The sequence below is a fragment of the Galeopterus variegatus genome, unplaced genomic scaffold (assembly GCF_000696425.1).
Source record: "Galeopterus variegatus unplaced genomic scaffold, G_variegatus-3.0.2 Scaffold11210, whole genome shotgun sequence".
In the NCBI taxonomy this organism is placed as follows: Eukaryota; Metazoa; Chordata; class Mammalia; order Dermoptera; family Cynocephalidae; genus Galeopterus; species Galeopterus variegatus.
Genome location: NW_007737321.1, coordinates 12,666 through 36,677, shown reverse-complemented (window position 1 = coordinate 36,677; position 24,012 = coordinate 12,666). Strand labels below are relative to the sequence as shown.

The 24,012-nt window shown below is 45.9% G+C and overlaps 1 protein-coding gene across 1 annotated transcript in view; it reads right to left on the bottom strand.

Moving 5' to 3' along the window:
• Positions 1 to 24,012, bottom strand: part of LOC103610471 (DENN domain-containing protein 2A) — a gene marked incomplete at its 5' end in the record, with an annotated part of 46,774 nt that overhangs the window by 13,130 nt on the left and 9,632 nt on the right. The window contains 7 exons of the mRNA XM_008594633.1: positions 9,594 to 9,742; positions 11,391 to 11,531; positions 14,464 to 14,514; positions 16,119 to 16,268; positions 20,729 to 20,916; positions 22,096 to 22,146; positions 22,597 to 22,690. Of these exons, the coding sequence (XP_008592855.1) occupies positions 9,594 to 9,742; positions 11,391 to 11,531; positions 14,464 to 14,514; positions 16,119 to 16,268; positions 20,729 to 20,916; positions 22,096 to 22,146; positions 22,597 to 22,690 (824 nt within the window). The remainder of the gene's footprint in view (positions 1 to 9,593; positions 9,743 to 11,390; positions 11,532 to 14,463; positions 14,515 to 16,118; positions 16,269 to 20,728; positions 20,917 to 22,095; positions 22,147 to 22,596; positions 22,691 to 24,012) is intronic.

Here is a 24,012-nt window from a genome sequence, read left to right as displayed (position 1 = left end):
AAAGACCTCCATAGACTGCCTTGATTTTTTTTTTTTTTTTTGCGCTGATATTTGGTTCTTGTCTTTTCTTTCAAATGATCACCCAGAAATGAGAAACATGCTACCCCAAGATTTTGTTCTTATCACTATAATACCTTCTTTATTAGCTGAGTAAACGAGAGAGGCAGAATAGCTGTTAGGACTTAAGTGAAGGAGAGCAATATCAATAATTCAGGCAGAGCTTGGGGAGAAGTGATTGCTCTGTCTTTCAAAGAATCTAGATGTCCATCTTCTCTGGAAGAAGAGTAACTTTTCCCCTAAGGCATCACTTTCTCCCAGATATTTAAAAACGTTAATACTTTTAGCTAATTCCTTTCCATTTATGTTTAATTTCCGTGGTTTATAGATCACTGAATGTATTAAATTCACTTTGTTCTAAATTTTTAAAATTTTAGGACTAGTCTGTCTGTGTTCATGTGTTGCCAATCTACAAAGCTGATCTGTTCATGTCCTACAGTTGTGAAGTCACCACATAGAAAATTAGAAGAACATTAACATTCAGAGCATAGCTGTACCTAGGGCAGGGTTTTTTGGACTGCAGTTTGCAGCCCATTAATGGGTCGTGAAATCATTTTAGTGGGTTGTGCTCAGCATTAAAAATAACAAGAATAGAATAGAAAAGGGAGTGTGGTGTGTATTTTCTCAGTTGTAAATAACTATCTGTGTAGACTGCAATATGAAGGGTTTGACGCCAATGATACGAACTGGGAGGTGTGGGCAGGTGGGGAACGATGAATGAATTAGAATTTTGATGTTTCGTGTTTTACTGGGATGTTGGCTTTTGTTTCCATGTGGCTAGAGGGAGTCCCTGAAAAGAGACTTTAAGAAGGAGTTCCCCAGGTGAAGCCTTTTGTATGAAACCCGTTTCTTTTTATACCATATTTGTTAGAGTTCCTAAATAGGACTTGGACACAGAAGTGGATCGTATGAAGACCTTCACCAGTCTTTGAAACTCTCACTTTAGTCAGCCCACTAGAGGAGAATAAAAGTGCAGTATTCATGTTTAAGATTCCCTCTACATTTCACAGTTGTGGTTTAAGCACTTTTGACCCCAGGGAAGTTACAGAATCACAGAATTTTAGGCCTGGAAGTAATCTTATACATTCAAAATTCTTTCGAATTTTATGGCTAAAGAAACTGAGGCTAAAAGAGGTTAGGGCAACCTGTGAATTTAGGATGGGGACAGGGTGTGGAGAGGAGTCCTGCAGACGGAAGGAGGTGTAAGAGGTTACAGGGAAAGGAAAGGAGGCACTAGGAAGACCAGTGAGGATGGCCTGTGCAGTTTTCTCAGTCACGCGATTTACCCCTGAAATCTGCTTACTTTTTCCCCCCAACTCAAAGAAAAAGCAACCCTCTCTTTTACTTTCTTGCTGTCTCCTCCCTACAGGGAGGAAGCGTGATGGGCTGTTCGCGTCTCTCTGCTGCGACAGCACTTTGTGTCTCCTGGTTGAAGCCCTGTGCTGCCCTGCAGCGGCAGAAAGGCCCCGCTTCAGCTGCAGTGTGTGTGAACCAGCCAGACGAGCAGGTAGTTAGTTGCAACAAGGCTAGGAGAAATGATAAGCACTGCCAGTGCTGGATACATAGCATGGGTGCCTAAATGCTACAGAAAGAATGATAACATTCATTCACTTAACTGGAATGCACTGAGCTAAAGGACAACTCTATTCAATTTTGATGACAACCCAACTGGGTAACCTGTTGGCCATGTAGGTAGGTGCTGCCACTGTCAACTATTTCTTGTAACAAGTGTTTTTTTTTACAGTGTGACCCCCCACCCCCTTGCAGCTGGATCCCAGTGTTTCTACACCTGTTGGCCATGTAGGTAGGTGCTGCCACTGTCAACTATTTCTTGTAACAAGTGTTTTTTTTAACAGTGTGACCCCCCCACCCCCTTGCAGCTGGATCCCAGTGTTTCTACATCTGGTTATCATTAACACCTCGTTAGCTGGAGCCTATGGGGCCCCTAGGTGCTAGAACAATGTGACAACAGGTGGTGGTACTGAGGAGTGCCTCATTCCTCTTGCTCTCTAGCCCACATCAATATTCTGAAAAAATTCTGCCTTGTCAAACACAAAAAGAAAACGTCAAATTCTGCAAATAATACAGTTATTGGCAGCTCTTCCCCCAAAGTAAGTGGTAGAGGAGAAAAGAAAGCATTATTGTGAGTGTAGCTTATATGTTGTTCTCATTCGCTGCTGCAGGTATTAAGGAAATCTGATTCCTGACTTGTGATGGCTAGACGAGCCCTCCATGGGGGTCAGTGGGAGGGCACCGCTAGGTCTGGAGGTCTCTTAGGAATATCCAAGGAATAGGCAATTGTTCTGTGGGTGCTAGGGGTGACTCTTCAAGCAAGCTAGCCACACAGCCTTGCTGAGCACTGGCTGGTTGTGGAGAGGCAGTGTTTTTGAAGGAAGTCCCAGGAGGAGAGCCATGGCAGCTGGCTGGCATTACGGTGGGAGGTGTGGGGAGGGTGGGAGGCAAGCAACACCAGCTCCCAGAGCTGTGAACAATTGTACAAAAGGGTGGGGGGAAGAGAGTGCCCCAGGGGGAGGGTGGCTGTGCCACAGGGTTAAAAGATGAGCACAGGTGAGAAGGATCAGGTCCTAGAGTGCTTTGCTATTGCTCCTGGTTCCTGAGGGTTGAAGCATTCATTATTCTGGAATATCAGGATCGACTTGCAACTGCTAAAGTTCTCCTGGAGAAGGTGCTTCAGTTCTGGTTGCTACAAAGCCTCTTTGCCACGCTTGGGGTTCCCACACTCAGCCGGCTTCCAACTCATCTATGAACGAGTAAGAACCTAGCAGAGAGCTTCCTTTAAGATGCTACCAGAAAAGTAAACGATGAGTTTCCTGAATTAGACAAACACATCAGGAACTGGAAGGATGATTCAAGCAGTATCATTCAGTGTCCCAAGCAAAGTGTCTCTCTACTGGTGTGTCATTCCCAAGAACATGAGTGAAAGGTAAACTCGGGTCTGGTCTGATGTCTGGCACAAACTACTGGAGGGTGGGTGTCACCATGGAGTGATTGCCATGTTTCCATTACTGTACTCTCAAACCCTGAAGTTGTGTGTCACAGAGTCTAAAAAGAACACAGGCTGGCCCTCAAAAAAACTGGTTCTGCTACTTCCTGTGTGATCTCAGGTAAAGCTCGTAACTTCTCTAGGCCTCACATTCTTCATCTGTAAAATAAGTAACATGGACTAAATAATCTCTAATGTCCTTCCAGCTTTAACTTCTACCAACTATGAATCTATGAGAGAGAGCACAAGCCAGGAGATGGAAATAGGAGCTTTCTGTTGGGGACATAAAAAGAACCAAGCGTGTCGTCAGAAGGTAACTCTAGGGCTTGCTAGCAGAGACAGGACAGAAGAGCAGTGGGACTCTCACTCTGAGAGACAAACAGCTCACTCATCTGAGAGGTTTTGGGCTGCAGGAAGCCCAAAGGGGCACGACTACAACACAAAGTCAGCGCAGCCAGGGAGGGATCTGACTCCATGAGAAGAACTGGAATAAGTTTCCAGCCCAAGAATGTGTTGGTGATGGGTTTAGATTAGAGGACAATGGCATACGTGGCCATGCTATCTTTAAATCTCACTCCAAATGGTATGTTCTTGGTGTTCATATGTAAAAATAGGTGATTAATACTTAACATTTAATTAGACTGTACTATGATATTAAAATAGTATTTTTCATAGGACTTTGCTGAATTAAATGTACTTATCTCTAAGACTCTGTCAACTACTCTGAGGACCAGCCAGACCTTTGAAGTAGTGTTTTGAATGCCAGAGCACCTAGGTAGCAGCTACTAACACTTTCAGATCGGCCTCAGGCAAACTCTTCCGCCTGGAGTGGGCGTGTGCACAAACCCCGCCTACTCTGATGGCAAACACTGCTGGGTGCAACCAATCTAGAGAAGCTTATGGAAACTGATTAAAAATGAGCCAAAAGGAACAAAGGGATGAAAGTACACAGCTACATACAAACTTACTTGTGTAGTTACCCATATGTCAAAGCCAAGGCTCAAACTGCAGTATTTGTCAAGATTTGACCACCTAATCCTACTTATTAGCTAGTAGTCTATCATTCAGCTTATGATTTAATATATTACAAAAAAAATTAAAAGCAAAAAAGCAAATTCAAATTTCTTGAACATTAAAAACTCTGTCCTACCTAAAACCTTTGTACAAATTTGCTTATGTGCAGCTCTGACTTTATTATTCAGGCTGGTCTGTAGGTTTAGTCAAAATTTGGGGGAATTAGGCCTGCTTTTTATCTTCGAAAATCATTCCTGAGGGCCGGCCTGTGGCTCACTCGGTAGAGTGTGGTGCTGATAACACCAAGGCCACGGGTTTGGATCCCATATAGGGTTTGGATCCCATATAGGGATGGCCGGTTCGCTCACTGGCTGAGCGCGGTGCTGACAACACCAAGTCAAGGGTTAAGATCCCCTTACCGGTCATCTTTAAAAAAAAAATAAAGAAAGAAAAAGAATAAAAAGCAAATTCAAATTTCTTGAACATTAAAAACTCTGTCCTACCTAAAACCTTTGTACAAATTTGCTTATGTGCAGCTCTGACTTTATTATTCAGGCTGGTCTGTAGGTTTAGTCAAAATTTGGGGGAATTAGGCCTGCTTTTTATCTTCGAAAATCATTCCTGAGGGCCGGCCTGTGGCTCACTCGGTAGAGTGTGGTGCTGATAACACCAAGGCCACGGGTTTGGATCCCATATAGGGTTTGGATCCCATATAGGGATGGCCGGTTCGCTCACTGGCTGAGCGTGGTGCTGACAACACCAAGTCAAGGGTTAAGATCACCTTACCGGTCATCTTTTAAATAAAAAAAAAAAAAAAAATTGGGGGGAATTAAAATTAGTAAACTACAAAACAACATGTTTATCATCAGGAAAATGAAGATGGGGTATAGGGAACTATTTGTCTGTGTTGTTATGAGAATAGAACAAGCCATCCCAACAACATTCTTTCTTTTCCATCTGTCAAACTTTGGCTTGACAGCCGTTAGAAACACTCAACGTCCACCATAAAGATGAAACGAAGCAAAAATGTTATTCTAAATTTGATAGATTTTTGGCTGAACTTAAAACCCTTTTCTAACTCATACAATATTTGCCACGACTCCCTGCAATTTCCTCCTGCTGTGGGCAGACTTGCTAGCAATGATGAGTCATAAATTGTGGGGGAGAGTGCTGGAGGGAGTGACTGCAGATCTAGAGCAGGCTAATGTCCACTCTGGGATGTCACAGGGCCACTCACTGAATTTGTGACATGTCCTGTTCTCATGCTCTGTTCTGTGGTTTCACTAAGATTGGGGGTCCGGAGAGAAGTCAGGAGATAAGGAGGCTTTCTCCCACTTTTAGCTGGACAGGGCCAGGAGGCAGTGCACGTGCAGCGGGTACAGCGCTGAGGATGAGAGCACTAGCTGGAACTTATGCTGAAGATTTCTTCAAGAATTTTCCAGGTCAAAAAAAAAAAAGAATTTTCCAGGTCAGACAACTTGCAGCCAGCCACTGGTCCCCAGACCCTTGTTTGTCATGGCCTGGCCAAAGAACCTTCAGTCCTCTACAGCTACTTTCCCATTCATCAGACAGAACGAGGTGAACGAGGTAGATACGGATTCCTCCACCTAGCCCATGGAGTCAGAGAATTTCAGAGGATTTCATGGAGCACAGTCCCAGGAGGCCTTAAGCATTCAAGGCCATGGAATCAGAGAATTTCAGAGCTGGGGGAGACCTTGGGGTCATCCAGTCCCACCTACCTCACTGGGGCTCCTGCTGGTGGAAAAAGGCTGCGCAGGAGGGAGGGAGAGCCCTGAGGAAGAAAGCATGGGCTTCCTAGTGACAATTTTGACCTGACTGCCCGGCACAAAAGGGGTCTTAGTGCATTTCTGTAGACAGACAGGACCGCAGAGAGTGCCCTTTACCCACCCCCAGACTGCCGCAGCCTGGCTCCTCCCCTGTCCTCTTCTCCAGAGCCAGGCAGCTCTCCCGCTGCCTGCTTCCTTGAGCAAAGTGACTGAGCCTCTGTGCGCCTGTTGGTCAATAGCAGCATCTGTCTGACAGGGCTGTGGAGAAATGGCGCCTGCCCTCAGGCCACACTCCATGCTTGGTCCTGCCCTCTATTCTCGTCAGGTTCCCCGGCTCTTTGTTTTCTTCTCTTCCTGCCTCTGAGCTCTTTGGGCCTTTATTTATTTACTTTTCTACCTCTTCAGGTCTGCATGGAACTAGTGTAGGATGGAAAGGCAATTTATCAGGCAAGAGAGACAACAGATTGAGCCATTTATAACAGGAAAAGCGTGGGCTGCCTTCAGGGAAAACACGATCCAGAGCCTCAGAAAGTCAGAGCCACAAGGGGCCTGAGCTCAGACAATCCATGTGCCTCCCAAATGAGGGGACCTGGGCCCAGGCTGAGGAGGAGCTCCCTGTGGGTGAGAGAGGATGTGCAGGCCCAGAAGCTGTAAAGGCTGTAAAAGGCAAGTGAGGTATCTCACACATACCATTACCGCAGCACCTGGCTCTGGCCAAGAAGGACACCAAAGCTATCTGTGTTCTTGCTGCCTCCTCCTCCCCTACAAAAATCCCATCCCCTTGGTGACCAACATCTGGCAGCGGCTGCAAAAGCAAACACCAGCGGGCAACACGGCCTGTGACAGCACGGGCAGCAGCCATGGCCCACTTCCCGCCCCTCTCACGGGAGAATGCCGGGTGCCATGGAAGGTGGGGTGGGGAGAGAAACCCCCAAGTCCCTCCTATCAGACCATGTCAGTGACCTATCACCTCCATAAAGCTGCCCCAGGGCAGGGAACCAACTGAGGCCCAGCTGTTGGGGTCCCTTCAAAATCCTTTGTCTCTCATGACAGCAGCTCTGTGGGAGGGGCTTGGCCAGCATCCAATCCGTCAACCCAGAAGTCTGTCCAGGGAAATGTGGAGGTGGCCAAACCTCTCCCACGCATCTCTGTAGTAAGCATTTCTAGGTGTCTTGTGCCCTGAGCCTTCTGACATATCCCCTAGGCTGCCCCTCAGGGACACGTTCGTCTTGTATAAGGCTCCCCGCCCCCCTTCTGTCCTCACCTTTTCTTTCACTGTACTTGGCCAGAAAAATAGATGATTCTCTCTGCTTTCCTCCCTGGAGGAAGCCTGGGGGAGGTTTGGGTTGGGGCGGGTGGGGCACCCCCTGCCTGGCCCTTCCTCTAAGGACATTTTCTCAGGCTGGGCCCACCCCAGGCCTAACGTCTTTCTCCCAGAAGCAAGCTCCCCAAGGGAACTGTCTGTCCCCAACTCCACTCCTGGTGGGTGCTAGGGTACCGGCTGCCCTTCCAGTTCTTACCTAGGCCTTTCTCAAATCCATTGCTTTAACCTGAGAATTCTACCACTACGGGATGGGGCAGTGGGGGATGGAGTGGGGCTTCCAGAGAATAAAGACAGCTTACAGAGCTGATGAAATCTAGAATTCTACCACTACGGGATGGGGCAGTGGGGGATGGAGTGGGGCTTCCAGAGAATAAAGAGATGAAATCCGATCCTGGACACTGAAGGGTTATTACTCATCCTCAGCTTCCAGGGCCTCAACCTTGAGAATGCTCTGTGTGAACTCCCCAGTGCCCAGGGCTTGGAGAGCCGCCCCACGCCCAGCACCAGCTGCAGGCTTAAAGGCAGGGCGGCGCTGATGGAAGTGCGTGCGGAGGACGTAACTATGGCATTTACAAGTGAATGGCTGGGAGCAGACTGGGCAGAGCCAACTGGCTATTGTCCGAAGAGGAGCATCCTAAAGGTGGCCAGATGGGCTGCAGCGGGAGGAGAGGCTGGATGCCTCTCGAGGTGCTCGGTGTTGATACATTTTGTCCATTCCATTCTTCCTCCCTTTCTTCTTCCCCCGTTTGTTTTCCATAGTCCGGAGTCATATTTCCTCTCCAAACCAGACTTCCTCACTTGTTTTTGGTTCTGGCGTTTCTTCTTCCCAGATGAACCTCTCAGGTGGCCTCATCTGCTTCTCGTGGTTGGCTGACCCCCACGTGTCGGCCTTTCCCAGAGCTGCAGCCACCACTCAGGCTTCTGTGCCCTCAATTCCAAAGCAAAGAGGCTCTGTCTCAGTATTTTTTAAATTTTTTTGTGGCTGGCCAGTGCGGGGATCTGAACCCTTGACCTTGGTGTTAAAACACTGTGATAGTCAGGACAAGAAACTTAAGATGTCTCGACTTCTGTCTTCTTATACCATGCTGATGCTATGGCTGCCAAAAAGCACACTTAGTTTGTCAAATACCATGTGCATACCTGCTGCACTTTCCCCACAAAAGGTTTCTGGTTCATCCCATCCTCCAGTAAAAACCAAAATGGCTGGCACTGGAGCTGTCATTCACACAGGTTTCCTCCGCCCTCAGAGGATCTTGCATTTACGTAATAACTTCGTATAGCATACATTATACGAAGTTATACGAGTGACCTCCATTGTTCTCTTTATTTTTTTTTTTCCTTTTTTTTGTCTTTTTTACTGACCGGTAACGGGATCGCAACCCTCTGTGTTGCGCCCGTACCGGGGACCGGCAATGGGATTGCAACCCTTGGTGTTGCGTCCGCACCGCGCTCAGCCAGTGAGTGGGAACCGGTCTCCACATGGGATCCGAACCCTCGGCGGGAGCGCCCCTGCACTCCCAAGCAGCGCACTCTCCAGTGCGCCACTGGGCCGGCCCCTGATTCAGTATTTTGAAATGATGAAATTACAAGAAATTCTTCTTGTTTCAGAAATTCTGAATGAACCCAAATCCCTATCTGCATTTCCCACCAGGTTTTCTTTGATTTGTGACATGGCCTTTGCATTGGGACGTGGGTGGCATGCTACTGGGCAGTGAGCATGTGTGTGGGATTATGTGCGATTTCTTTGAATGATGAGGAAAGGGATGGCTTTAGGCTAAGTGTGCTGTCCTCTCCTGACCTGGCCTCTGCCCACCTCTGCCGGCTCATCTCCTCCTACTCCACTTTCCTCTCTCTGCCCATGCCACAATTTTGCAGTTCACGAAGGTGACATTCTCAGCCTCCCCTGTTTCCTAGCCGTGGTACAGACAGCTCCTTTTGCCTGGAATGTGCTTATTGCCCCTCCTGGTCGTGGCACTCTGATAGAACTCGCCTCCTCTGGGAACGAGTGCCCTCCCTCGGTCTCCAGAACTCACTGCCCCTAACAAGCCTTTACAACACGGTACTGTATGGTCTGTTCACTTCTCTGTTCCCCCCACTGGACTGGGAACTCCTTGAGGACAGGTGTGTGTCTCTCATCTCTGTTATTAGCTCACAGTAGTGTCTGGCTCGTGGCAGAATGAGTGGAAAGCAGGCCAAATACCAAAGAAGCAGTGTGCAGCAGAGCAAGTTTACCTCACTTTGCACAACTGGGGTGCCCCCCACGCCTCCAGTCTTACTTGCCTATTGGTTTTCTTATCTCACAAGGGCTTAATCTTCAGCGCTAGGCAATCACCTGCTCTCTGGCCTTTAGAGAATCCAAGCCCAACGGTCACACAAACACTGAAGCAGAAGTAGGCAAGGTTGGTACCTGAGCTTGTCTGCAATGAAGATGACCCTCCTCTCCAGAAGCAGGGAGGCGAAAACACAGACCAGGTGGCGGATGCTGAGAGAGGAGAAGAGAGACTCAAAATCCACGTGTTCGAGCCGGGAGTCCAGCGGGCGGCACAGCTCAATCACCTGCCGGAAAACAGGGGCAGCGATGAAGAGGGTCAGCTTATCAGCCAGGCCTCTCACAGGCACCATGGTCCCTAGGGCTCTGAGATCCTCAGCAAGGTGACCCATCGGCAGGGGAAAGGGAAAGAACAAAAAGGAGAACAAAAAGGAAAACAAAAGGGATTAGGGAAAAGAAAGATCCCCGGAGACTGGGGAAGGAGGTACGTTTGGTAGGGAAGTGAGCGCCTCATGCTCAACTAGGAGACGGGGGACTGTCTGGACAGAGGTGAGGAAAGAGGATGGTAGAACCAATGGCCCTTGGCCCAAGGTGCTTGGGAGGCTCTCCCTGGCAACAGCGTGTCTGGACTCTCCTGAACAAGTTCGATGACTTGAAAACTGTCCTGTCCCTTAGAGCCCCAGTAGAAAGTGTCTCTGTCTTGTGAGGGACAATTACCTGCTGGAATCACCAGCTCATGCAGAAGGACCAGCAGATCTGAGCAGCACTTCTGAGAGTGCTCACCTCCTTTACAGGCGTTTCTTAATTAACCCTAACCCATGCCAACCACCTTCTGTTAATATGTCTTTTCAGCTTTTGTTTAAATCTTCTTATTCTGTACTTGTCTAAAGGTTCTTGAATTCACCTCAAGTTGCTACTCCTGTGCATGTTTTTTCTTTTTAAATACCTAACTCCTATGAGCAGCTCCAGTGAGCAGAGACTAGATTTTACTCCCAGCACAGCACCTGCCCAGTGCTGCCCCCACATTGGGGCTTACTCATCATTAACCTCCCTGCTACATCCCCGTGGCCAAGCCACCTGCACATGGTATGGGATGGTTTTGGGTTCGCCAGCATCAGGGAGACTGACGCTCTCTGTGCTGGGAAATTGGGTTGTTCCAGAATGTCTCGGACCCATCCTCATCACTCCTTTGTCTCCAGAGGTGACTGGTTTTCTGAGGGCCTTTGGAACTAGAGACTCAAGGCTGAATGAGATCAGTCTTCTTACACCCAAAGAGCTTCACAAAGGGAATGGGAAGGATAAAAACAAACTCCTTCATCAAATCCCAGCCCAGCCAAGGAAGGGATATGCTTCAAAGTCTATGATGCAGGGCTGGCCAGTTAGCTCAGTCGGTTAGAGTGTGGTACTGTAACACCAAGGTCAAGGGTTTGGATCCCCATACCAGCCAGCAACCAAAAAAAAAAGTCTATGATGAATAAAAAACAGTACCTGAGCTTGTTTTTCCTGAAAAGAGTCTGTTTTACATTACAAAGTTACAGATGTAATTCAGATTATTATGAAACATTCAGATATTTATGAAACATAAATAGGTCCAAATAAAATTTATGATTGACAATGGGCTGTTAAGAGAAACTGAGGATGTTCCATGCATGTCCCTAACCTGCAAGACCCACATCAAGCAAAGAAACTACACATGCTGCCACGGCATAGTTCTTGGGGGTTGCTCTCTGGGACAGAATCCCGGGCTGCATGGATTGGACTGAGGGTGGAACTTAATGATGCTGTCATGGATTAGTGATCTGGGCCAGCCTAAGGAGTGGAAAGAAGACACGACTGCACTTGACAGCCCACTGAAAGCCAGCCCCTCTCACCACTGAGACTCAGTTGTCTGGGCCACTCCCTCCCCTAGGAGGGGAAAGGAATCTGACGGCTTACCTCAGTTCCTGAACCTGGCAAGAAGTTCTTGACAATGATGGTTTTGCCCAGGGCTGGGAAAGGGGCTTCCATGACGCTCCTCATGAGAGGCTGCACCAGGGCAGGAGAGATGCCTCTTCTTTTTTCCACCTCATCCAAGATCTGCAAGAGTTAGAAGAGCAGCTCAGCTACTCTGAAGTTAGGGCACCAAGCTATAGCTCAGTTCTAGAAGTGGGCCTGCCACAGTGACTCATGAATTATGGGGAAGCCCTGCAGTCCTCATATCAGTTCAAACTTAAATTACAGGCTCTCTGACCCTATGTATGTTGGCTCCAATTCTTCTCCTTTCTGTGTGTCCACTCTGCCATGTGACTTCACAGTTCTCCCACCTAAGGAATGGAATTGCAACCCTCACACACTGCTGGTAGGAATGGAAAATAGAGAAGCTGCTGTGGAAACATTCTGGCAGTTCTTCACAGGGTTAAACTTAGAGTTACCATATGAGCCAGCACATACCACTCCTAGGTATCTATCCAGGAGAAATAAAAACATATGTTCACATAAAAACTTGTATTTTAATGTTCATAGTAGCATTATTCACAATAGCCCCAAAGTGGAAATAACCTAAATATGGTATATATGTACAATGGAATATGATACAGCCCTAAAAAGGAAAGATATGCTACACAAGCTACAACATGGAAAAAACTTGAGGACATTATGCTAAGAGAAAGAATCCAGACACCAAAGGACACATATTGTATGATTCTACTGCTATGAGGTTCCTGGAGTCATCAAATTCATAGAAACAGAAAGTAGAAAAAAGAGAAATAGCACAGTGTAATGGGTATAGAATTTCTGTTTGGGGAGATGAAGAGGTTCTGGAGATGGATGGTGGTCATGGGTACAAAACAACGTGAATGTATTTAATGTCACTGCACTGCTAAAATGGTAAATTTTATGTTGTGTATATCTTAGCACAAGAAAAAGAAAATGATATGACCAAAAAAAAAAGAATTTCAGGGGAAGGCAATCAGAGAAAAACACATCTGAAAAGGTTGCTTAGGGGTGCAATAATGAAAGAAGGTTGCTGAACGCTGGGTGACTACTGGAATGAGGCAGAAATGCCAGCATGCGGCTCTGTCTTGGCCCTCGGGGTAAATTTTATGTTGTGTATATCTTAGCACAAGAAAAAGAAAATGATATGACCAAAAAAAAAGAATTTCAGGGGAAGGCAATCAGAGAAAAACACATCTGAAAAGGTTGCTTAGGGGTGCAATAATGAAATAAGGTTGCTGAACGCTGGGTGACTACTGGAATGAGGCAGAAATGCCAGCATGCGGCTCTGTCTTGGCCCTCGGAGGCCTGCCTGACACATTTCTGCATGCCCTTTCTGTCTCCACCGTGGCCAAGAGAAGCGCACATGTGGGCAACGCTCACTGCCTAAGGAGGATGAGAGATTTGAGGACCAGAGTCAGGCCCTGACTTGCAGCCTACAGCTAACTGGCCAAACTTGATCAGCTGACCCCAGCCTCCTGGCAACCCTGGGTGAGCCCAGGAAGGTTGCCAGGGCCACGCCCACCTGACCTACACACCTGCAAGAGCAAATGATTGATCGCGGCGAAGCCCCGTGGTTTGTTACCCAGCGTCACCGTTGCAATAGTTAATGGATAGCCCTTTCTCCAGGCATTCTGAGAACTGTGCTTCTCCTCCACACTTCCTCTTTCCATTCTAAAGGACAATTTGCCATTTTGGCCATCCTTGTCTCACACCTAGAAATAGCTTGAGTTCCTGGGATTAGTTAGCCAAAGCTCTGTTTTTGGTTCTATCATGAATATTTGTTGTGTGGTCTTTGGCAAGTCATCACACTACACTCATATAATATCCCTGGTCAGAAAACGGACATGTGAAAACACAGGACTGCACATCACATAAGTACACAAGCATGTTTAGCTGCTGCTCCACATCCCCTGTTCGTGACACGGCAATGAAGCGTATGTGAACTCCAAAGCCTCCACCAGGAAGGTGGGCTAACTCCCATGAGCGGTTTCACTTCTTTCTAGCTTTCATAAGCATTCTATAACAACAAAGGCTATGACCTACCGCCTTATTTTCATGTTTAAACAAACCCAGGCAAAAGACTGGCCTGAGCAGTAATGCCTAACCGTGCTAGAGCTTGTAAATGAGCAACTTGAAAGTGAAATGATTACCACCTCAGGTGGAGTAGAGGTGAGACCATGACTCAGATTACACTGATAGCATCAATTCTTTCAAACAGACTTGCAGAGAAGTACAAGTGCTACCATGGCAAGAGATCACACTGTGTCATGTAATTTGGGCTTCCTCTTAGTTTAGGTTGGAGGCTGGGCAGGAGGTTTAGAAGTGCTTTTAGTAAGTGCTGGATTACATCCATGGACAGTAGATGCAGGGACTTCAATTCTCCAATGCTCAGACTGAAATATATACTCAAGAAGAATTTAAAATAAATTTAGGGATTAGACTCATGTCTGTAATATAAGAAATGAATTATACCTAATCTTTGATATTGGCATCATATAGGATAGTAATCCTCCTCCACACACCAATCCAGAATATTGGGTGGATGAGCCTATTCAATATGGCAATTCCTATGCTGTGATATATTGGCTCGTTTTCCAGAAAAGAGGACCAAATTACATTAATATTTCCATAAATTTAGAGCACTATTAAAATAAATCTTGCACACACACAACAGAGATAAATATATATACACGACACATGTATACAAAGATATGCATATGTAAAGCTAGGGCTAGGGCTCACACACCCCTCGAGCCTGTTGTAGAGACTGGGTCACAAACCCTTCACACGCAGGTCTACGAGGTAGGTAATAGGAAAAGGTCCTGAGAGCTGTGGGTGGCCAGGGCGGCCCTTCAGGAGCTCCTCAGTAAAGTACTTATCAAACTGGCTTCAAAGCACAGAGCTCAGGTAACTTACACCAGGAATACCAAGGGTGGAATTGCCCCAGGTGTGAGTGAAGATGAAACAGGTCTAACCAACTACATATTTGGAAAAATAAAACTTTGTTAAATAAAAAAGAAAAAAAAAACAGTACTCTGAGTCGGTTCTTCTTGAGTCTGGCGTCCAGTGGTTCAGGTAGCTGTGTCTGGGGAAAGAGCAAACAGGCTGTAGACATTTAACTAGATGAAGCTTCTTTGAAGTGAATTTCCAGATGAGCAGAACATTACTGGGGTTGTTGGTGTAGCTATTAATCAGCCAAGCTTCACCGTCAGGTATGTACTTTACAGACTTGTTAAGATTAAATGAGTAGTACATGGACATAAAATGCTTAGAACGTAGCACATGGTAAGAGCTCAGGGCCACTCACTTTCTTTGTGCCTTGGGCAAGTTACTTCCCTCTTCCAGATCTCAGTCTTCCATAATCTGTAAATGAGGGTCTTAGACTAGGTCCTTTCTGGTTCTGCTATAGAGCATGGCTCCATCTAAAGATCAATGGAGGGACTAAGTAACCAGGGATTGCTCTGTTTCTTCCCTCATCATATTCAACTTCTTAGAGTAGGTTTCATTGCTGGGCTGCTCATTAAGTTTTTTCTTTTTACTGGTGTGAATAATTAATTGCTACTATCATTAAGACTCCTAGCAACAAAGTTCTGTCCCACGTCTCCTGTGGTGCAGCATGTACTTCCTGGGCAGATGAAGAAATAACAGTGTGTGAGAAATCTGTTGGCAATTAGCATGGCCAACTGGACTTTCTCAGGAGGATACACAGCATCCCCCTCCAAGAACAAGGACTCTGCTACTCTACACCAAATAGAACCATCTGATATGGTTAATATTTAATAAATGAACTGTAGCTCTAATGAAGTGGAGACATTATACATGGACAGTTTTCTCCTGTGGGATTAGTGGGGCAAACCTCCTCTTGTGATGGTGTCACCTATGCTGTTATGATTTAACCGGAGGCCTCACCTCCTCCAGCAGGGGGGAGTTCACAGCTCATTTTTCACCTGTCTGGCATTGCTTGAGATTTGCTCACTCCTGTGGTCTCAGTTCTAGAGTCTGGGCATGAAAAATGCAGCAGGAACCATTAGCCTTTCCCCGCAGTTGTTAACCTCTCTGTGTGAACTTGGTAATTCCCTCTCAGTAGGGAGTTCTCCCTACATGGTGAAAAATTCCATGTGGGTCAATGAGCACAGGGAAGTTAGGTTATTAAAAAACTTCAGAAGGGCCGGCCCGTGGCTCACTCGGGAGAGTGTGGTGCTGATAACACCAAGGCCCCGGGTTCGGATCCCATATAGGGATGGCCGGTTCGCTCACTGGCTGAGCGTGGTGCTGACAACGCCAAATCAAGGGTTAAGATCCCCTTACCGGCCATCTTAAAAAAAAAAAAAAAAAGACAAATGCTGAGACATCTGATAATAAAAATACTGCTATCTACCAACATGGGCTGAAGCAGAAATGTAAACTTATCCCAGTCCAAGTAACAGCTAGACAGGCTACTGAAGAAAAGTTTCAGGAGCACTGGGAGAGGAGAGTGAAGGGCAACGTTTCCCGAAGCTTTCCCAACAAAGAACGAGCTTCATGAAATCTCACAAAACAAACATACTCCCAGACTGAGTGATTCTCATCTCCAGGGAAGTTTTAAAAATACTGCTGAAGGAAATCTCTAGCTCGGGGCCTATCAGGATTGCTTAATGGCAGGACTGACTTATGGGGTCTGCCATGTATGACCCCATCTCTAATTCTCACCTTAGTCTTTGGGGTGGGAAGGGGAGGTGCCAGCACATACCTGGTAAACTGCTGGACAGGAGTCCAGTCCTTGGCATCAGGGAAACAGAACTGGGGAATAGCTTTCAGCTGGTCCTCAGCCTCTCTCATGAACTTGAAAGACCTTTCCAACTGCAGGCAGAAAGGAGAGAGAAGGTTCAAGAATAAACCTCGGCTTGGGAAGAGTGAGGCAGATGATGGCAGGGGTCACATCCCCCACTTTTCTGTGACTGCCACCCTAACCTTTTCCCTTGGGAAGGACTTGCAGCTCAGGCTGCCAGGGCCTTTTTTCCCCCAGGGCAGTTTCAACTATAGTTTTATGGGGGAACCCAGGAGAAAAAAATAGTATGCTTTAGAGAAATGTTCTCTGTATTAACATTCTGGAATATAACTATGTCAATCGATAAGGAAAAGCTGCCACTCAATCCTTTCCAAATAGGAGGCTCATGAATCTGGAAGGCAGAGCCTCAAATCAGGCTTTCCAATCTCTAGGCCCAGGCAATGAATGTTGTAACAATCTTAGTGAATACACACAATAAAATTATGTTATACTGTGAAATTCAATTAATTCCAGACAGTCCTTGAGTGTTGGATTTGGAAGAGAGCAAGACATTGTTCCAACTGACATTCTTATTTCACACATAAGAAAATAAGCCCTGAGATATTAAGTGATTCATCCTGATCATACAACGAGTATTAGAGCTAGAAAGGAAAATGATCTTAATCTCTAGTATTCATTATTCTTTTCTTACTCTCTCTTTCTGATATCCCAGTACCCAGGACAGTATCAGACATATCACAGATTAGATGAATATTATCTTGTTAAAGAACAGGATGAATTAATAAAGGCTGATTTAGAGATTATATTTAAAGTCATAAGTTTGCTTATTTTGTGTATGAACAGGAATGTGTGCTTTTCAAAAGCACCCCAGATGTAAGTTTGGGAAACAAAAAAGAATAATTTCTCATTATTTGTCTAATTATTATTTCTATTATTTAATTCACTATTTAATTATTATTCATATTTGCTTATAGATTGGTACTTTTAAGTGTTGAGAAGAATTGTAGGGCTTTTGTTGTTGTTGTTGTTGATAGGTTTATACTTGTTAAATTTCCTTTATAAACAGAGAAAAATATATTATGCTAAAGTTCCCTTCAGTAATTTGAAATATCAAATATCTTAATTTCTTTTCTTCTTTTTTGTGACTGGCTGGTATGGGGAACCAAACCTTTGACCTTGGTTTTACAAGGCCATGCTCTAACCAGCTGAGCTAACTGGGCAGCCCCAGATATCTTAATTTCTGTGGTTAGGAAACTATAATGTCTAACCTAAATTCTTTCTGTGATAATTTCTCTTGATTTCTTATTTTGTTTCCAGTAGCTTGCCATTGACTTCCACTTTAAAACAGCATTGCAGACAGCTTCTGAAGTCTGCAGGCCAGCAGCATTATTGATTGTTTCACAAAGGATTTATGAGCCTTCCCAAGGTCACCAAGTGTTCGAGAGAGGGGTCTCTGAACAGAACATCCAAAGGAACAGAGCACCAGACTGATTGTTTTCAACTTTAAAACCACTTCCAGTATGATTCCCTTAGGCTAGATCAAATTTAATTGAAGCTGGGCTGGCTGATTAGCTCGGTTAGTTAGAGCAAAGCCTTATAACACCAAGGTCACGGGTTTGGATCCCCACACCAGCCAGCTGCCAAAAACAAAAAACAAATTTAATTGAAGCCAGGGGATGCTACTAATACTAATGGTTGAGACAACTATCAGTGAAACATAGTAACCATTTATAGACAGTGCCAGTCCTTAATTGTCCTTTAGTTTTTCTTCTTCAGAATAGTCACTATTTCTTTTCTATGTACTGGTTCTCTCTTCCATCCATTACACAGAAGATCCCAACTGGTCCAGGAACAGTCTTTGAGTTGATAATTCACTAGCTGAGACTGTTCCCTAAGCAATAATTTTGACTACCCTTGGTCAGTCTCTCAGAGAGGCAAATACCAGCAGGGTATAACTGTAGCAAGGAGTCATTCATCACCCCAAATTAAAAAGAACCCAAAAAGAAGGAACAAAGACATTTCCCCACAAGAGAAACAGCATTCAAAAAGTGAAGAACAGACCTTGTAGGGAAGCCCAGTCACTACATGGATACACCCACCCCCAGATCACATGTATGATACACACCTATGTAGGCACACATGTGCCTTCACACACTGTCATCAATATACGAGCGATCAGCCCTATGTGCACACATGCTCACATATGCACACAGGCACAGTTACAGGAAGCTGCACATAGAAATCTCTTACTAGGCTGGCCCATGGCTCACTTGGGAAAGTGTGGTGCTGATAACACCAAGGCCACGGGTTTGGATCCCTATATAGCAATGGCCAGTTGGCTTACTTAGGAGAGCGTGGTGCTGACAACACCAAGTCACGGGTTAAGATCCCCTTACAGGTCATCTTTTTTAAAAAAAAAAAAAAAAGAAATCTCTTACGAACACAACCAGTCACAGATGACTGGAAAATATCCCAGTCTCTGTGAATTGTCATAAAGATAAATGTGTGATATCAAACATTTTAATGGAACATTAGCATGCAAACAGGCACTATAAACCTTGATTAATGTGGCTGCATAAAATCCACGAACAAAAGTTGAAAAAGAGAAGATGAGAAAAGAGAGAAAAAAGAAGAGAGAAGGAAAAGAACCTTCTAACAGAGGGAGCAAGTGAGTGAAGGCAAGGTGACATAAAAAAGCATGATGTGCAAAAATACACTTACAAGGGTGATCACAACCACATTAAAATATATACGTAAAGAAATATTGGCAGCAAGATACATTTCCAACAGAAGGGAACTGGTTAAATGGATTAGGGAATATGCACGTAATGGAGCATTACGTAACTTGAAAAATGATGCTTCAAAATTTTTATTAAATACGTTTATAAACAATGATAGGTTAACAAAACAGTATATGAAACATGACATAAAAATTATACAATGTATGATCCCAGTCTTGTAAGAGGATTATACTATGAGAAAAGACTGGGCCTGGCCAGTTAGCTGAGTTGCTTAGAGTGCAGTGCTATCATACTGATCAGGGGTTTGGATCTCTACACCAGCCAGCTGCCAAAAAAAAAAAAAAGGACTGAAAGAAAATACAACAAAATGTTAATAGTAATGATCTCTGTGTAGTGGGATTATAGGTGACTTTTTCTTTACACAACAACAGTGACTATGCAACTTTCCACTAAAAAATAAATGTGGGTATCTAGGAGTCTTTAGACTCCAGGCTGGAAACTACCAGCATTCAATAGTTAAGGTGATTAATTAATTAACTACTTCATGAATGAATGCCTTTATTCCCAGAGCACTGGTTAAGCTCTGCCATGTGTACAACATTGTTTTAGCTCCGGAGGGCAATGAATAGGATGACAGGACAGTCCTTGAAGCCTTGGTTCTTACTGTGTTGTAAGTGACTATGAACATAACCAGTGGCCTCTCTTATCCATGCTATGGCCCCCAAATCTGGCCATACCATTGGCATTGGAATCATTCCTTAGATATCTGGCAGCTGGAGGAAGGTGAGTAAGTGCCAGTTTGGAGAGCTAGTGACTATGGTTTACTTCCATTTACATAATTGCTATCCTCAACTCCAAGGATAGGACTTGGTTATTGTGGGGACCACTGTGGGCAGGACAGAAGGAAGGCCGGCCTGGGAAAGGAGGGGAGGCAGTGGGGACAGCCAGGACCTAGGCCTTGGTAGATGCTGGGATTGTGGTGGCAAAGGGAGGCACTGGGTTTATACAAAGATCGTTATATTCTACCTTGCGAGTTTTCGCATGCTTTTTCCTTTCTTTGGTATGCTTATCTTATGCCCTCCTATCAGAGTCTAAACCCCTTGAGGACAGGAAACATACTTTGTTCATCTTTTAATCCCTCAGGGCCAAACAGAAAATAGCTTGAATGTCATTATGTTTTTGGTAAATTCTGGTTGAACTGATTGGAATATGGTGGAACCTCCTTAATACTGATGTCAAAGCCTAAGAACAATTTATATATTATTGGCCATGTCATTTTAGGCTTTATTAAGTGCCATTTTATTTTTAGGTGCCATGATTCACTATATGGTAAAGCCAAATCCACATAACCATGCACCATGATTAGGGGGATTCTCCTGCATGTACACTGAGATAGATGCTTCGCATAGACACAAACAGGACGCTACATAGGGAGAGTTGTGTAGCTTGAGGGGAAAGAGCTTCTAGGTTAGGTTGGGAAGAGAGGTGCCTGACTAGATAAGGAGATGGGGGAGGACAAAGAGATGTATGGTCAGCATAGTGACCACAGAAAGTGAGAAAGCATTTTTGCCCATACTTTGAGCCCTTGAGTGGCTCCTCCCTAGGACCTCCCAAATTCTCCAACTGCAGTTTTTTTTTCATTTGATATACCCTAATTAGGGCCCATTTTCAAGATTCTAGATACTAGGTGTTCCTTAGACTCCTGTACCTCCCTGCATCCCTGAGTCTCAACCAGGTTTTGGCTAGAATGCTACAGGCCCCCGGCATGCCACAGGGGACCATCGGAGTACCTTCAGAGGGAACTGCTGGGTGAGTTCCGGCACGTAGGCAGCCCCGGCCTGCTTCTTGTGCAAAGACACAACCACAAAGTACTCGAAGAGCTGCCTCTGCTGGTACTCGATGAGCTCGTGGTCCAGTGGTGGGTACCGGGGGGCCTGCTTCAGGCGGGACTTCACATTGACCAGGCGTTGGCTGTGAGCTGGAGAGAGAGGGACCGAGAGCCTCACATGACTCACTTGCCCACGTGGACCTGCACAGAGCTACAACTGATTACGTAATTCCCAGCTCAAGGACTTTCTAATCCCCGAAGTGCTTCCACATCTAACACATTAGTAGAAAACTCTTTATTTGGGATCCTTGCCAAGGTTCTGGGAGGAGCAACGTTCAGTAGGCCACTGACCCAGCAGGGTGCAGAAGCCTGGAACTGTGCGGCCTCTGCTGTGTCACAGTTTTGGTTTTGTCATCTGCACTCGGTAGAGGCATGAGAAGTCTGCCTTCATCTGTCTTCTGGGGTGGGGACACTGACTCCTCCCTTCACTCACTTCCTTTGTCTTTCAGTTTGTGTGATGTGACAAAATCCAGACCATAGAGCTTTTGGAGCTGGGAGCTTTGTAAACATCCCGTGTGACTCAACTGGCGACAACTCGACTAATGTAGGAACTCCCACCCACCTCCTCCCCTGTTCCCAATTCTGTGCAATGGAAACGAACTAGCTTCACACTAGAGGTAGGCCAGGGGGCTGTTAGAGGTGAGTGAGGCAGGGCCACTGGGTGGACAGTTCCCCATCACCTGACTCAGCAAACCTGGACTTGCTTTCTTTGGCTTTTCTCGGGGGTCTGGGGAATTGCAGAAAACTCACTGAAGCCTAGACCTACATCACCGAATTTTAGACCCATAAGAACCAATTATTTCAACAACTTCACTTGACAGAGGAAGAACTAGAGGCTCTAGATCTTAAGTGATTTCTTCCAGATCACACAGCAATTTGATCAGAGGTGATCAGGTGCGGTCAGGGTGGTACAGCCATAGACTCACACAGCAACTGGGAACAGCAGTGGGGCAAGAGCGCCAGGTCTCTGGAGTCCCGTGCTAGCAGCGTCGTGTCATACAGTATGAAAAACCTCATGACATAGGAAGAGGCATGGGAACAGGGCTCGCTGCATGTACTGCAGCCACCCTGGATCTCTGCAGCCGAGTGGGAGGCTCAGTGACTGCACAGTCCCATTCTGGTCTTGCTCATGACTGACCGCACTGTCCCCTCAGACATTCAAGCCCTGCCCAGCAAGTTCAGGCAGGATGCTTCTGTCCCTCACACTGTGGAGGAGGGGCCAGCTTCCAAGTCACTTGCATGCACCCTGCACAGCAATGCTCTCCTCACCTTTTAGCTTCTCTTCCGTGTCACTGTCAGACTCACTGTTCTCATCTGTCACTACAACAAAAGAACAAGGGAGAAAGTTGCAAATGTGAGTTTTTCTAATGCAGGAAGCTTTTTCTATGTGGCAGCACAAATCCAGAATTTCTAGTTCAGAGCAGGTGTTTTGTGGTCTATTTAAATGTAATGGACAAACTATGTCTTTGCCCAACTCAATGTATTCCCAAAGTATTTTGGCTCTAGTTAAGAGGGTACCTGTATCAAATAATGCTGCAAGCGATACTGACCCCTTCTATGCATGTGAAGTAAGGAAGATTGAGCCCACAGTCAGGGGAGGGCATGTGGTACTTGGCTGACTTGATGGTAGACAAGGCAAGGGAAGCAGAGGACATCTCACCCCAGGCCGAGCTCCAACTGTAGTGATCGGCCACAAACAACAGGAGGCAACTTCTAGAAAGAGTCAGTTTTCAGATTCTCGGGGAGGAGGGATGGCGGTGGGGGCTCTACCTTTTCCTGAGTTGCTCTCCGTTGACTGGGACAGCCTCTTCACGCGTTTCTTCCCTCTCCGGGCCTCATAGATGGCATTGATTCGCAACACCAGCTGCCAGACACCAGGAGAAGAAAAGCCAGCATTAGCAGCCCCCTGCCCCCATGTGGCTGGGCTTCCTTCACTGCCCATTCTCTCCTGGGATGATGGAGGCCAGGGAAAGAGAGAGACACTTCCCACTGGCTCACAGGCGTCTTTCAGTCATTCTTTCCTCCCACACAAGAACATGACTGTCAAGAAACTTTTTTTTTCCCCAAAGATGACTGGTAAGGGGATCTTAACCCTTGACTTGTTGTTGTCAGCACCATGCTCTCTGAAGTGAGCTAACTGGCCATCCCTATATAGGGATCCGAACCCATAGCCTTGGTGTTATCAGCACCACACTCTCCTGAGGCAGCCATGGGCTGGCCCTTGTCAAGAAAACTAAAGGAGGCTGCCAGCCTCACTGCTATATGGGCAGCTGTTGTCTAAATACTCCAATGCATCCAACTGAGACACATGGGGGACAATTTCATTGGCTTATGGTGTGATGGCTGCTCTCCCTCTGATACTGCCTTAAAACTGAGGCTTGGGAAAGAGCTTTTACTCCCAAAACAAAACAAGCAAAGGAAGAGAGAGAAAAAAAGTTCCCAGGCAGGGCCCCTTTTGTGGGAACCATTCCAAAGAATGTCTGAGCAGCCTTGAGTGGGACGGGAACAGGGATCAGAGTGGCTCCCAAGTGCTAGCTCAGGCCTGTGCAGAGCGGTGCCATGCACCAGAGCACACTGCCCTATCCGCAGGAGAGCACTCACTCCAGATGGCACAGATCTGCAGAGCACTCACGTGGTACCAAGTGTATGTGGGCACTGATGTGGGACCGAGAAGGCCATGTGGGCCAGATGGCCTCGCCCCATTACCACTGCCAGAAACCCCTGCTCCCTGCCCCCACCGCCTTCTAGGCCAGCCAAGTTGTCTGCCACGTATGTGAAAGAGGACATGCTTCAAAGAAAATTGTTTTTTTGCTTCTGACCAAAAAAGTTTGGTGTTTCCTATGTGTTTGTTTTCCCTCTTTTCTCCTGAGAATCTGGTGAGTGTAGATTTATGTATTTTGCTTTGCTGGGTCCCCAGGGCTTGCTGTCAAAGAGCACACATTCACGGCACATATGATTCCGAATCCCACACACAGAGGAACTCTAAAATTAGTTGTTTTGTATGGCTTACAAAATTATTCTTATTACTTCCTACACATATAGCTATATATCTCTATGTTTTTTGTTTTTTTGGGTTTTTTTTTCCTTTTTTTTTTTTTGTCTTTTTTCATGTCCGGCAACGGATTGTAACCCTCAGTGTCGCGCCCGTACCGGACCGGGACTGGCAACGGGATCGCAACCCTCGGT